Source organism: Panthera leo, chromosome B4, assembly GCF_018350215.1.
Source record: "Panthera leo isolate Ple1 chromosome B4, P.leo_Ple1_pat1.1, whole genome shotgun sequence".
NCBI classification, from domain to species: domain Eukaryota; kingdom Metazoa; phylum Chordata; class Mammalia; order Carnivora; family Felidae; genus Panthera; species Panthera leo.
In genome coordinates, this window is record NC_056685.1 from 135940126 (window position 1) to 135954598 (window position 14473).

General features: G+C 48.6%; 1 protein-coding gene across 6 annotated transcripts in view; it reads right to left on the minus strand.

Moving 5' to 3' along the window:
• Positions 1-14473, minus strand: part of EFCAB6 (EF-hand calcium binding domain 6) — a 244357-nt gene that overhangs the window by 229316 nt on the left and 568 nt on the right. For 4 of the 6 annotated variants that reach the window (XM_042948060.1, XM_042948059.1, XM_042948056.1 and 1 more), the window contains exons 2-3: positions 13338-13529; positions 6827-6933 (exon numbers count right to left, since the gene is read on the minus strand). In XM_042948060.1, the coding sequence (XP_042803994.1) occupies positions 6827-6872 (46 nt within the window). In that variant the 5' untranslated portion in view covers positions 6873-6933; positions 13338-13529. The remainder of the gene's footprint in view (positions 1-6826; positions 6934-13337; positions 13530-14473) is intronic. The other 2 variants (XM_042948058.1, XM_042948061.1) reach the window with 1 other exon arrangement.

A 14473-nucleotide genomic window follows, 5' to 3' on the forward strand; every position in this document is an offset into this window, starting at 1 on the left:
CAACCTTTCTTGAAAAAAACAAACCCTCAAGAAAATAGGGATATAAGGATCACACCTCGAGATCATAAGGGCCGTATACAAAAGACTCACCACTAATATCATTCTCAATGGGGAAAAACGGACAGCGTTCCCCCTAAGGTCAGGAACACGACAAAGATGTCCACTCTCGCCACAGTTATTCAACATAGTGTTGGAAGTCCTAGCCTCAACAATCAAACAACACGAAGAAATAAAAGGCATCCAAATTGACAAGGAGGAAGTCAGACTTTCACTCTTTGCAGACAATATATTCTATGTGGAAAACCCAAAGACTCCATCAAAATACTGCCAGCACTGATTCATGAATTCAGCAAAGTTGCGGGATATAAAATCAATGTTCAGAAATCAGCTGCATTTCTATACACCAATAATAAAGCAGAAGAAAGAGAAATCAAGGAATCAATCCCATTTACAACGTATCAAAAACCATAAAATACCTACGAATAAACCAAACCAAAGAGGTGAAAACTCTGTACCCAGAAAACTATAGAAAGCTTATGAAAGAAATTGAAGAAGACGCAAAAAAACAGAAAAATATTCCATGCTCATGGATGGGAGGAACAAATATTATTAATATGTTAATACTACCCAAAGAAATCTACATATCCAATGCAATCTATATCAAAATAACACGAGCATTCTTTACAAAGCTAGAACAAACAATCCTAAAATTTGTATGGAACCAGAAGAGACCCTGAATAGCCAAAGCCATCCTGAATAAGAAAACCAAAGATGGAGGCATCACAATTTCAGACTTCAACACCTGTCAGAATGGCTAAAACTAACAACTCAGGCAACAACAGATGTTGGCGAGGATGCGGAGAAAGAGGAACCCTTTTGCACTGCTGGTGGGAATGCAAACTGGTCCAGTCACTCTGGAAAATGGTATGGAGTTTCCTCACAAAATTCAAAATAGAACTCCCCATGACTCCGCAATTGTACACGACTAGGTCATTATCCAACGGATACAGGAGTGCTGATTCAAAGGGGGCACAAGCACCCCAACGTTTATAACAGCGCTGTCGACAAGAGCTGAAGTATGGAAAGAGCCCAAATGTCCATCAACCGATGAATGGATAGAGAAGATGAGATACACATACATATTTATATGTGTATATACCTATACATACAAGGGACCATCACTTGGCGATCAAAAAGAATGAAACCTGGCCATTTGCAACAACGTGGATGGAACTAGAGTGTACTATGCTAAGTGAAATAAGTCAGTCAGAGAAAGACAAATACATGACTTCACTCATATGGGGAATTTAAGATACAAGACAGATGAACATAAGGGAAGGGAAGCAAAAATAATGCAAGAACAGAGAGGAAGACAAACCATAAGAGATTCTTAAATTCACAGAACAAACTGAAGGTTGCTGGCGGGGTGTTGGGTAGGGGGAAAGGCTAAAGGGGTGAGGAGCATTAAGGAGGGCACCTGCTGGGATGAGCACTGGGCGTTATACGTAAGTGATGAATCACTACATTCTATTCCTGAAATTATTGGTACACTGTGTGTTAACTAACTTGGAATTAAATTTTTTAAAAAATTTTTAAAAAGAAGGAAAAAAATTCTAATTCAATTAGCATTTATTGGGGGCTTACTCTGAGCCAGGAAATGTGCTTAAGATTCATGAAAACCCACCACTGAACCCTCCTCATGCCCAACCACTGGCTGCACTTCCCATTTCATCAGTGGGGACGCCGACACTCAGGATAGGCCAGCAAGGTGTCCAGGACGACGCAGGTGCTAAGCCCAGAGCGGGTCCGGGGGAGAGCTCATCCCAGGTACCAAGTTCGTACGGCTGTCTGTGGCCAAGGCCTTCCTGTTGTTTTTTACACAATTCCTAACAAGCTCCTTGCAGGAGGGGGCAAATCTCTGGTTACCCGAGCTGCACGGCTGGTTAGGGAGCACTCACCGCACCCCCCCACCGCCCGCCCCGCCTCACCCTGCTCTGCACACACGTGAGGAGGACCTGCCATAATTGCATTCCTTGTTGTGGTTACTGCTGATGCAAATAACCGCTCGCTTTATTTTATCCATAAATTCCCTTCCTAATAACAATAAGGCATGCCAGGGCCTTGGCCTCGTGCCTTATTACACCACCTGAGGAGTGAGATAATCACCCAGAAATGTACTGCCTGTTGTGCATTTTATTACTTGAATACAAAGCGATTCAATTCAAGAAACACTTAGTTGAAGACAGCAGGAAAAAAAAAATAATAATCATATGAAAAGTAATTCTTCCTAATGCCACTGAGCACACCGCAGGGAATAATCCTCTTCCCGCAGGAGAATGGTCTGTGACCTGTTGGGTCTTCTCTGGTTCCAGTTTCTACCAATTGCAGGATCATAAAAGCCAGAGAGACGTCACTTACTATACGGATATTCCAAAGAGCCAGACCCAGGTAGCTGTGACCATGGAGCCTGTCTGGTGTTCAACATGAACATTCGCGGTATCAGCATTTTCCAAGCAACTACCCCCTCGGCGATTCATTCTTGAGCAAATGCTGCAGGCCGCACGTGGGTGAGGGTGGAGGGACGGAAGGGGAAGTATGAACAGCCCAACCTCCAACCGCTCACCATCTAACTCAGGATTTTAGGAAAACGCGGCATTTTTTCAAGCACAGGAGCGGGCCTACCCACAGCAAGTGCAATAGCACTGAGGCGGCATGTAGAAACTTAGCAACTTCCTGTCCTCGAGTTGCTCAGGATGTGCACTGAATCACTCTTGCTCTGGGGTTAGATTAAAGACCTTTCCCAAGAGATGCCACTGTCAGTTCACGTCAAGGTGGGGGGAAAGCTAGTTCATTTGTAGATTCCTTATGCAGAAATGCCATGGTTTTAAAAGGCTGTTGCATGGGCGCCGGGGTGGCCAGTCGGTTGAGCGCCCAACTCTTGATTTCAGCTCAGGTCATGATCTCGTGGTTCATGGGATCGAGCCCCACGTCAGGCTCTGCAGTGACAGCGCAGAACCTGCTTGAATTGTCTCTCTCCCTCTCTCTCTGCTCCTCCCCCGCTCGTGCACATGCATGCCCTCTCTCTCTCTCTCTCAAAATAAATTAAAAAATTTTTTAAAAAGGCTGTTGAAGCAGACACACAGGCAGATAGGTAGCTTTAAACGAGTAGTTCTCAAAATGTGGCCCCTGAACCAACAATATCAGCATCACCTAGAACCTTTTCAGAGAAGCATTTTATCAGGCCCCACCCAGACCAACCAATCGGAAACTCGGGGGTTGGGGCTGACCCAGCCATGTGTGTGTTAACAAGCTGAAACTGTTGGGTCAGAAGACCCTGAAGCCGATTTATGAGTCTATAGTTTTTGAAGGGGGCTCCGTAAAGTTCCCTGCTTAATATCAAAATGAAGTAAAAGACCACAAACATTACACCGAGGCGATTCCATGTAGATCCGCCTAGCAATAACTGAGCACCTATTTTGCTGGCGGTCGGTGAATCCAGAGACAAAAGCCAAATTGACTCATGAGGCCAAGACTTGAACTCTCCTGAATTTAACGTTAGGCTTTTTGCCCACTTGAGCCGGGGCTGTGTGTGTGTGTGTGTGTGTGTGTGTGTGTGTGTGTATGCACTTGCATTCGCGCATGAGTGATTTGTGTGTCTTCTCATAGAAACGCACAGATGAGAAAATCTGTCAATACTCAAGAAGGGGTACCTTGCATTGCCCAAAGTGCCCCACAATTCTGCAACCTACTTTAAAAGAACATGTGGAAAATTAAAAGTGAGTCGTCTACATAATAATCTAATCGAGTATTAGGATTCCGGGGCTTGTGCTGCCTCCTCCAGCCTCACACCCCCCTCACTCTCGTAGACTCAGCTGGCAACCCCTTGTCTACTGTTCTAAACACAGGGATTACAAGAATGCAAGCTGATTTACAAATATATTCCAAATGATAGGGTATCGTAAAAAACAATTTAGCCAGTCAACCGAATTCAATTTAGCAGAAAGAATCCGTGGTTATTAAGTGACCTGCCTCCAGGGCCTGTGGCTCCACATGTCTGAGCCACGGGCTTCCTCCACCAAGGGTCCCCCCTGCTCATGCTCTCCCCAGAACCCCATACAGGCTCTCACCTTCCTCCCAAATCTCATTTTTTTTTAATGTTTATTTTTGAGAGAGAGAGAGACAGAGCTCGAGATGGGAAGGGCCAGAGAGAGAGGGAGACACAGAATCCGAAACAGGCTCCAGGCTCTGAGCTGTTACCGCAGAGCCCGATGCGGGGCTCAAACTCACGGACCGTGAGATCATGACCTGAGCCCAAGTCGGATGCTTAACCAAATGAGCCACCCAGGCGCCCCTTCCCAAACCTCATTTTAACCAATACCTCCCCTTACAGCATGAATTCCAAGCCTACCCCCACCCACACTACAAGACACATCCACACAAACTCAGAAATCAAACTCAAAATATAACACAAACCTCTCAACGTTAACATGCTTTAATGGAGTAGCATAAATAACGATTATAAGTATGTCGAAACATAAAAACGTGTTTAGAACAATGTGAAGAGAAAAAGTACTATGAACACAATGATATAAAAACGTGTTTTCACAAGGGCGCCCGGGGGGGGGCTCAGCCGGTTGAGCGTCCGACTCTCATTTCCGCTCAGGCCACGATCTCATGGTTCGTGGGATCCAGCCCCACGTCGAACTCTGCACTGACAGTGCAGAGCCTGCTTGAGAGTCTCTCTTTCCTCTCTCTCTGCCCCTCCTCTGCACGCATGTGTGTGCTCTCTCTGTCTCCAAAATAAACAAATTAAAAAAAAATGAATGAAAAATGTGTTTTCACATGTGGATAGAGTCTATAAGATGTGACAAAAATAGCTATGTTGGCATGTGGGGGGGAGGGAGGGAATCAGTGATCTTTTTTATTTTAAATGTTCTTTAACAAATGTCTCGCAGCCTGTTAGAAAGAACATGCCTACCAGGGCCCCCCCAGGCAGCCCGTGACCTAGCTCCGGCCCCCTCCCTCGCCCCTCCGGGCCTCCCATGGCCTGGGGGTCCCTCTCCCCACCCAGCCAACTCCTGTCACCCGCAGATATGGGTGTGACTGTCACCTCCTGGGAGGGGTTTCCCTGATTACCCCATCGGCATCGTCCTCCACACCCTCTCATCAAAGCCCGTCCTTCCCCTGCGCCGCACTCACCGCGGCCGGGAGTCACGCTTGCATTGGAGAAATGACAACCTCCGTTATAGGCTCCATGAAATAAAACAGAACTTCTACACCACTGAACTCCCAGCCCCGGAGTACCCAACACATGACTGTGGTTCCAGAAGTGTTTCTCAAATTAATGAGTGAAGGATTTTCACAGCCCTGTCATTCAACGGCACTCTCCTCCCAACACATACTGACACGCACACACTTGCACACTCACACGCATGCACGCACACACACGCACCTCTTCCCACTTGTGGGTCCCGTTTAGGGTCGTCACCCTCTTTCCCACCACCCAACACAGCAGTTTCAGTATCACCCATGATTTCTCACTCTGGGCCCTTCCCCGAGCACTGGTGACCAGGGTCAAAAAGGTCTCAATTAACCCCCAAGACCCTTATGACTGTTCCGCGTCTCCCTTCCCTGCTAGGCTCTTAACTTCATGACAGCAGGGGCCACGTCCGATTCCGGTGTCCAAAAAACAACGCATGTTGAGTTTAACTGAACCGAGTGCTGTGGTTGTGTGGTAACTTCTATCAGCACGAATGCCTTGCTGCTCCTGAACACAGATCTAAAGAAAAAGCTTACACCATTTTGTTTGTAATGTGCTTTCTCGATCGCGAGCCCCAAAATCTCATTTCAGACGGTGGCTCAGAAATCCACTCTCACCTAATGACCGTTCTCAGACTCCCCAACACCTAACGCGACGACACAGCTACGGCAACAGGCCACAGCCAAGTTGTGTCAGAAGACCTGCCCGCTCGCTGGCTGTCAAACAGCTGTTCCCAGCTCAAAACCTGTTTCGCTGGCAGCCTTTTCGAATGCACGAGCTGGAAACTAGTACACTCTCTCCTCCAGCTCCCGGGAGCAGAGAAGGAGCGGTTAACATATCCTATTTTTATAGTGCTGCCGGGCCCAAGCAAGTCCTCAGATGCTGGCAAAGGCCCGCCGCGCCGGTTTCCCGCTTGAGCTCTCGGCAAGGGAAAGTTTTGCTTCTGCCGCCACCTATGGGGGAAACCGAGCGCGTGGCCACCAGCAAACCTGCACCCACGGCCCCCGTGGCAAGGCAGGCTCCATGGTGCTCCATGGTTTTCCGATGGCCTCAGACTCGTCAAATATTTGTAGTCGTGTTGAGCACCAAATTAACGGCCTTCGGCTTTAAAACGCATAAGCTGAGGGGCGCCCGGTGGCTCGGTCGGTTGAGCATCCGACTTGGGCTCAGGTCACGATCTTGTGGTTTGTGAGTTCGAGCCCCGTGTCGGGCTCCGTTTTGACAGCTCAGAGCCCGGAGCCTGCTTCCGATTCTGCGTCTCCCTCTCTCTCTGCCCCTTGCCTGCTCATGCTCTGTCTCTGTCTCTCAAAAATAAATAAACATTAAAATTTTTTTTTTAAATAAAATGAATAAGCTGATACTTGCTGATATGACAAATATGCGAGTCCCTAGACAATTTCGGCACAAAAGTCAGCATTTGGTATGTGCCTGCTGCATGAATGACTGGCCCCAACCAGACGGGACTGATAACGGTATCATTAACAGCCAGTAAAGCACCCTTCTCTCGAGGCCTTACGCCCGGCACGGTACTGTGAACTTGAGCCACACGCCCGAGCAGCGTCTCACCTGGCCTTGGTACCGCAGGACTTGGTGCTGTTGACCGTGGCAACATTCGTCTGGGGGCTATTTCGTCTCATTTCCTTCGAAATCAACTACTTCGGAAACTGTGGATTCTGAAAAATTTGAGAGCAAGGAGTTAGCGCAGATTGGCAGGCAGATTTTCTCGTTTAGCTTATCGAGCCACAAGAGTGGAGCCTGTGGGCCCGTAAAATCATCAGCTGATTTTGCAGGTTACTGGAGAATCGTGTCAAGAGCCTCGGGCAGGTCCTCCGCGTGAATTCATACTAAACTGTAGGCTTCCCGGGGGAGCTATGTCAGCCCTGTAGGCGCATCGCTAACCTGCCTGTGTCCAGATCACATACGCGCCCCGCACGCACCACAATCACACACCCTCTAGTTTCCTCACAGCAGCCAGAATAAACATTTTAAAGTGCCGACATCCTCGTGTTTCCTCCTTGCTGGAAAAACTCCCAACTGCTTCCGGGGTGCTGGGGTGGCTCAGCTGGTCAAGCATTCGACTCTTGGTTTCGGATCAGCCCGTGACCTCACGGTTCATGGGCTCAAGCCCGGCATCGGGCTCTGCACTGACGGTACACAGCCTGCTTGGGATTCTCTCTCTCTGCCCTCCCCCGCTCATGCTCGCTCGCTCGCTCTCTCTCTCCCTCTCTTAAAATAAAACTTAAAGAAACAAAAACGACAGAGCTGCAACTGTCTCCTGTTGTCCTTAGGATTAAAACCAAAGCCCTCAATGGCGTCGCAAGGCCCCGTGGGACAGCCCTTGCCTGCTCCTCCATCGGTCTCCCTCTCCTCAGTTCCTCGAGCCTCAGCCACAGAAGCCTTTGGCCGTCTGTGTGATGTGGCCTATCCTGCATGGAAGCTCTGTTTTCAGAGCCATAGCCCCCCACCTAGACCACTCGCCCTTCGCACTAGGGTCTGCCTAATGCTCTCCTCCTCCTCCCAAAGATCAGTGGTTCTCAAACTCCAGTGACCGTCAGAACCGCTTGGAGGGCTTGTTAGGAACCGATCGCCGGGCGCCAGCTCCAGATCCTGATCCCAGATCTAGATCCTGGGGAGGGTGGGGCCGGAGAATTCACCTCACTGGAAAGTTCCCAGGGGCCGCTGCTGCCCAAGACCAAGGCCACAGATGCAGTCTTCCTTGGCACCCCCACACTAGGCCACACCCCCCTTACACACACGCACGACCTCTGTTGTCCTTCACAGCCCTTAGCCCAGTTTGTCATGAGTACTCAGTTAATGCTTGTCTCGTAGACTTTAAGTTCCAAAAAAAGCAAGGGCCGGGTTAATTTGTGTGATCGGTACAGCCTCAGGTCCCGGTCTAGGGACTAGCGGTCAGGGGTGTTCAGATTCACTGAGTGAACACATGAATTTGCTTCCACTCCTGAACCTTGGTAAGTTATGGCAGAAATCCCTGCCTTTGACTCTGGCCTCCAGCTCTCTTTCTGAGCGGCTGGCGAGGATGGTCAAGTTTACTTGCAAAACACTCTTCGGTCTTTTCCTTGCCCCATTCCATCCCTCCATCACTGCTCCATTCATCCTCGCTCATCTGGGTTACAGAAATAGCCCCGCACATCACTTCCAGATCCCACCTTCTCCCTCCAACCCGTCTCCTCTGTTGCCAGGCTTTCTCTCTCTAGCGCACTGATATAGTTGTGTGGCTCTCTGGCTTAAAAATGTACAATGTGAAACTATACATGTGTTAGAATCTCATAGAACGACGTACCGAGAGAAAACACGTCAAACTAGCGAGACCCGAATACCAACCCATAGTTTAGTCACTAGTACAGTCCCAATGGCGTTATCCTGATTTTGATCACTGTACTACGACTACTTGGTAAGGTGTTATCACGGTGCGGCGGGTTAGGGGGGCACCGGGGTGCACAGAGGAACTCTTCGTACTGATTCTGTAACAGATTTGTGAGTCTAAAATTATGAAGTTTAAAAAAGAAAAAAAAGGGGCGCCTGGGTGGCGCAGTCGGTTAAGCGTCCGACTTCAGCCAGGTCACGATCTCGTGGTCCGTGAGTTCGAGCCCCGCGTCAGGCTCTGGGTTGATGGCTCGGAGCCTGGAGCCTGTTTCCGATTCTGTGTCTCCCTCTCTCTCTGACCCTCCCCCGTTCATGCTCTGTCTCTCTCTGTCCCAAAAATAAATAAAAAACGTTGAAAAAAATTAAAAAAAAAGAAAAAAAAAAAACCTACACTACTTCTCCAGGGTTATCTGAGCTGAAACCAAACTCCTAACTGTGGGGACAGGATCACTCCCGTCATTAATAAGCTGGCCCCCCCGCGACCAGCAGATCCCAGCGCTCCACGCGGGTGGCATCATCAGGCAGCACTCGGAACGCGCCGTGTCGTTCCTCACCTCTGAGTTCTGGTTCATGCTTTTGCTAGGATTTCCTTCCACCTCTCCTGCCTGCACGCTGCGATTCATCTTTCAAGATTGAGGGTGCAGCCCCTCCTTCGTGAGGCCTTCCTTCCTGTCTTCCTTAAACAAAACTACTCGTGCTTTTACGGAGAATCTGGTCTCACAGTTTTGTTTTACCAATTGTTTTATTTACTCAAGGACGGGGCGCTGGGTGGCTCAGTCAGTTAAGTGTCAGACTCTTGACTTCGGCTCAGGTCATGGTCTCACGGTTCACGGACTTGAGCCCCGCGTCGGGCTCGGCACTGGCAGCATAGAGACTACTTAGGATTCTCTCTCTCTCTCTCTCTCTCTCTCTCTCTCTCTCTGCCTCTCCCCCACTCGTGATCTCTGTCTCTCTCTCAAAATACATAAATAAACTTGAAATAAACATAAAGAAAAGGACACAAAGGTCAAAGGCACCATAATTCCATTCCTTTGCTGTGGGGCCAGATGGGACCAAAACTATAAAGTATTATCGCCTCCCAGGCCATCACTCTAGCCCTAACTCTATGTTCACTCTAATCCTCTGCTTCGGGGATCTTCTGTTGGCTGCTTACCTGTGGCCCCTGCCGGCTAGTGAGCCTCCCCAGTGGCGGGATCGGCCAACCTCCCGGCTTGACACCCAGACGCCTACCACGCAGCCTGGTACACGGTGAGCTTCGTTCGCAATGGACCGCGGTGGACGCCTAGGGCCGCGAGGGCAAGAAAGCTAAGCTAATTTGACCCTTGATTCTGAAAGCTGAACAGGGCCCTCCCTGAGTCTGAGCACGGCGCTCTGATGAGGCCTGTGTAGGTCGCCTCTGGCTCCACGCCACCCTCAGTTTGGGCTCTCAACAGAGAGCTCTGAGGCATTAATGAATGACTTCAGGACTCGGTGAGGTGGAGATTAACATGCATTGCGAGACCAATGCGCCCACACAAGCACCAAGTGACGGGCCATCGAATACACTCCTGACCGCTGGCACACACAACCAGAGGGCGGTTTCACTGATGCGTGTGTTTATTTGCCAGACAAGTATTAATGTCCAGTTTTCAACAGATGCTATTTATATCTGAATCATAACAAAAGTGCCATCCATCTGCCTTGGCACCCGAAGAAAACATAATTCAACACAAGAGTAAGAAATGTGCACAGCCAAACAGAAATGGCATCAGAGGCAAAAACTGTTGGAACCGGTACCACGGGGAGGAGAGGCGGCGGGAGGAGGAGATTGTCACTTGGAAAAAGTTGCAAGCAACACAAAAGATTTTGGCAGTCAAATCCGAATACTTGAGAAAAATCTTCTTGTCTAATCTGATTATCATATGGATGGTTTATTATATTTTGGAACACATGCCCTAGAAAGTTCCCTTTTTAGCCTTCCACACACTCAGTTATTTACTGAGCGTCTATACTTTTGGGCAATGGGAAAAACAAAGAGTTTAGAGTCGAGAGCACTTAGGGTCAAGGTCGTTCCACGACCCACCGTCCAACTTGCAAGTTAATTAACCTCCTCCTGACCCGGTTTCCTCCTCTGAAAAATGGAAGTCACACATCTCTTGAAAGGAAATATTCTTTTTGCTCCAAAGTTTTTAATGTTTCTTTATTTTTGAGAGAGGGGGAGAACGAGCAGGGGAGGGGCAGAGGATTTGAAGCAGGCTCTAGGCTCTGAGCTGTCAGCACAGAGTCCGACGCGGGGCTCGAACCCACGAACTGCGAGATCGTGACCTGAGCTAAAGTAGGACACTTAACTGCCTGAGCCAGTTAAGTGCCCCTTTAAAGCAGGTATTCTTAACCTAGGATCTAGGGAAGCGGTCCACCTGTGTGCTTTGGTAGCTCTTCAAACCCTCAGAGATTAAACGTGAAAGTGTTATGAGATGATTTTTCTAGGGGATATGTTACTTTCACCAGCTTCTTAAAAGGCAGGTGAACCAACAATGCTCAAATGTCGCCACTCTACAAGCTGTGGAAGTGTCACGGGAAACGTATCTAAAGCACCTGACACACAGTAGGTTGTGTTCCCTATTTGGCAGCTGCTATTATTTTTAGGTCTTGGAAACGTACAGCAACCTGAATCAGAGACAGCACAGGGCAGAAGACGTAGACAGTTACAGCGTAAGGTGCTGAGTGTCTTCTCGGGGTTTTATAAAACCACGAAAGGAGGGTAAACCGAAGTCAGTCCAGAAAAAAAACCCAGTAGACAGTGACAGGGTGCAGGCACCAAAGGTTTCAGGGTGGTGACATGACCATCACCGTGGGGTCCTCGATGCCTAGACAGGCCCTGGCATACGGCAGGGGCTCAATGAATAACTGTTAAGAGCAAACAAAGACTGGAACCATCTCAGGGGACAGGACAGCAGCGTTTACAAAGTCCCGGAGCGGGGGGAGGGCGGGGGGACATTCGGAAGGTGTTACTGAAAACTGTTACCGTTCAGAGTACTTTCATTCCAAATATCCCTTCACATGTGAGAGTCCCTACTCTCTCCCTAGCTGGTTAGGACCCCGGGCCTGCACCTGAACCATCTGGTCGCAATCGAGCCCTGCCCAGGTTTTACGACGAAGACCTACATGTTAGAAAAGCTTTAGTTTTCCAGAGGAATGAAAATGTCTTCTTTGGCCAAAATGAATTCAACTTCTCTTTTTTTTTTAATTCTATTTTTTCTTGAGTCGACAAGAAGTTCACGACTAAATCCGCAGCCCAACTGTATTAACCAGTACGGACAATCGGAGTATTTTCTCTCCTCCAGATGTTACTTTACTATTCTATTTGTATTCTTCATGATCCTGACTCACGTGTTTTTAGTTTACCGTATCACATGTATTCTTACAAATCATCTCAAAGCCTTAGGGGATTTACGGAGTATATAAATATTTGAGGGCTAGAGCACTGGTCAGGAACACACAGGTCCTACTGTCAGGCAATCCTGGAGTAGAAGGCACACTCCACCATTTATGTGCTTGGAAGGCCCTTAACTTCTCTGAGTTCCTATTGCTTTATCCATAAAATGGGAAAAGTTAACCGTGCCCTTTTGTAAGCAGGGGGTAAGAACTAAATTTAAAAATGGGTGTGAGGCCCCCAGGCTGTGCCTGGAACACAGTAAGTGCTCAATAAGTATTAGCCAGGAGTACCAGCACTTTAGGGCCAGTAGTAGGAGAAGTCATGAAAGTGCAGGGACGCCTGGGTGGCTCAGTTGGCGAAGCATCTGACTCTTGATTTCGTTTCAGGTCAAGATCTCACGGTTCCTGGGATGGAGCCCCGCATCCGGCTCTGCGCTGACAGCATGGAACCTGCTTGAGATTCTATCTCTCTGCCCCCTCCCTACTCTCAAAAATAAATAAACTTTAAAAAAAAAGAAAGAAGAAGGCGTAAAACTGCTAATAAATGGAGAGAGAAAAAATAATAACAGTAGCACCCGCAACAAAGCAAACAAAAAAAGAGAGCAGTAAAAGGTCAAAACCAAGAGAAAAAAAAGAAAAAAGGTGGAAAAAGAAGCTCTTTAGACCTGAAAAAATAACATATTTATATGTTGTCTCTAATGCCAGACTTCGCTCAAACAGATCCCTTTTCTTTACAGCTCCCCTTCCCAACGACATGCATATCCTGGATAGTATCTTGTTGAAGGTGAATTAATACTGAAAAATTACATGGGCGCCTGGATGGCTCGGTCGGTTGAGCGCCCAACTTCAGCTCAGGTCAAGATCTCACAGTTCGTGAGTTCGAGCCCCGCGTCGGGCTCTTTGCTGACAGCTCAGAACCTGGAGCCTGCCTCGCATTCTGAGTCTCCCTCTCTCTCTCTCTGCCCCTCCCCTGCTCAATGCTCCCTCTCGCTATGTCTCAAAAATAAATACAAACATTAAAAAACATTTTTTTTTAAAAAAAGGAAAAATTACAAGAATCCCACCTCTATGAGCCTACATTTAAATATACTTCACAGAAAGGCCGGCTCGCTCCTGGTATTTAAAGGAAGAAAGCAGCCAACCAACCGTTAGCTTGTCTCACGTTTTCCCATGCACGTTATGCAGCTGACTTTACGGTCCTGGCAGGCGACGGGCGTCCAGGAGGACCTCCGGTGACCCCCGGCGACCACCGACCTTAAACGTTCGCTCTCATACACACCTGGAGAGAAGCTTTCTTAAAGCAATTGTCTTGTCAACAGCCAGGGGCCTCCCAGTGGCGTCCCACGCTGGGTGGGCACCCGACCTCGAAACATCTTCCTGCAGCTGGTTCTGTCTCCGCGTGCCCGTCGGCTTGTCGGGGTCACAGCGTGGGCGCTGTGGACATCTCTGCGCTCGGGGAAGCGGTGGGTGGCTGGAAAAGGGCGGGGGAAGGGGAGCAAATTTAAAGTCTCGAGTGGGCATTTCTTGGCCAATTTCTGCAAGCACCAAAAGGAGAGGAAAGGGAGAACACGGCGAAAATAACACCCTTGCCCTCAAGGGGACTGCAGTGAGCTTGAGCGGGAGGCAAATATGCTCGCAGATAACCCACGGGCTCATGCCTGATTCACTTTCGAACCCTGCACCCCCGTCCCCCAACTTAGCCAAGTAAACGTTTGTTGAATGGACGACGACGGATGAAAGAAAGCGATGAAGGGACGGCGGTGTGTGAAAGTGGAGTTTACCTACAGCATTTCTGAAAGCCCACCCGTTTAGGGGCACACAGGACTCGAGAAACATTATTAAATTACTCTTTTTTTTTTTTTAATTTTTTTTTAACGTTTATTTATTTTTGAGACAGAGAGAGACAGAGCATGAACAGGGGAGGGTCAGAGAGAGAGGGAGACACAGAATCTGAAACAGGCTCCAGGCTCTGAGCTGTCAGCACAGGGGCCCGACGCGGGGCTCGAACTCACGGAACGCGAGATCGTGACCTGAGCCGAAGTCAGACGCTCAACCGACTGAGCCACCCAGGTGCCCCTTAAATCACTCTTTTGAAAGACAAGTAAGAGTCCTCTTAACGGGCAAGGCATTCTGCGAGGCAAAGACTTTTAGGAGGGAAGGAAACGGGAGACGGAGAAGGAAAGGATCGGGGCGCCCCAGACGGTGACCTTAAACGTGCTCTTTGCAACAGGACGTTTCACAAAGTGCTTTCCGGACAAAATTCCTGAGGGAGGCAGGGATAACTGTGGGCGGTGTAAGGGGGAAAAAAGAATGTTCTAGAAAGAGTTGGGGGGTTTTTTGTTTGTTTGTTTTTTAACATGAGGCAAGTGCTGGCTTTGAGTTCGGGCTCCGCGACTTCCTAGTTGTGCGAAGTCT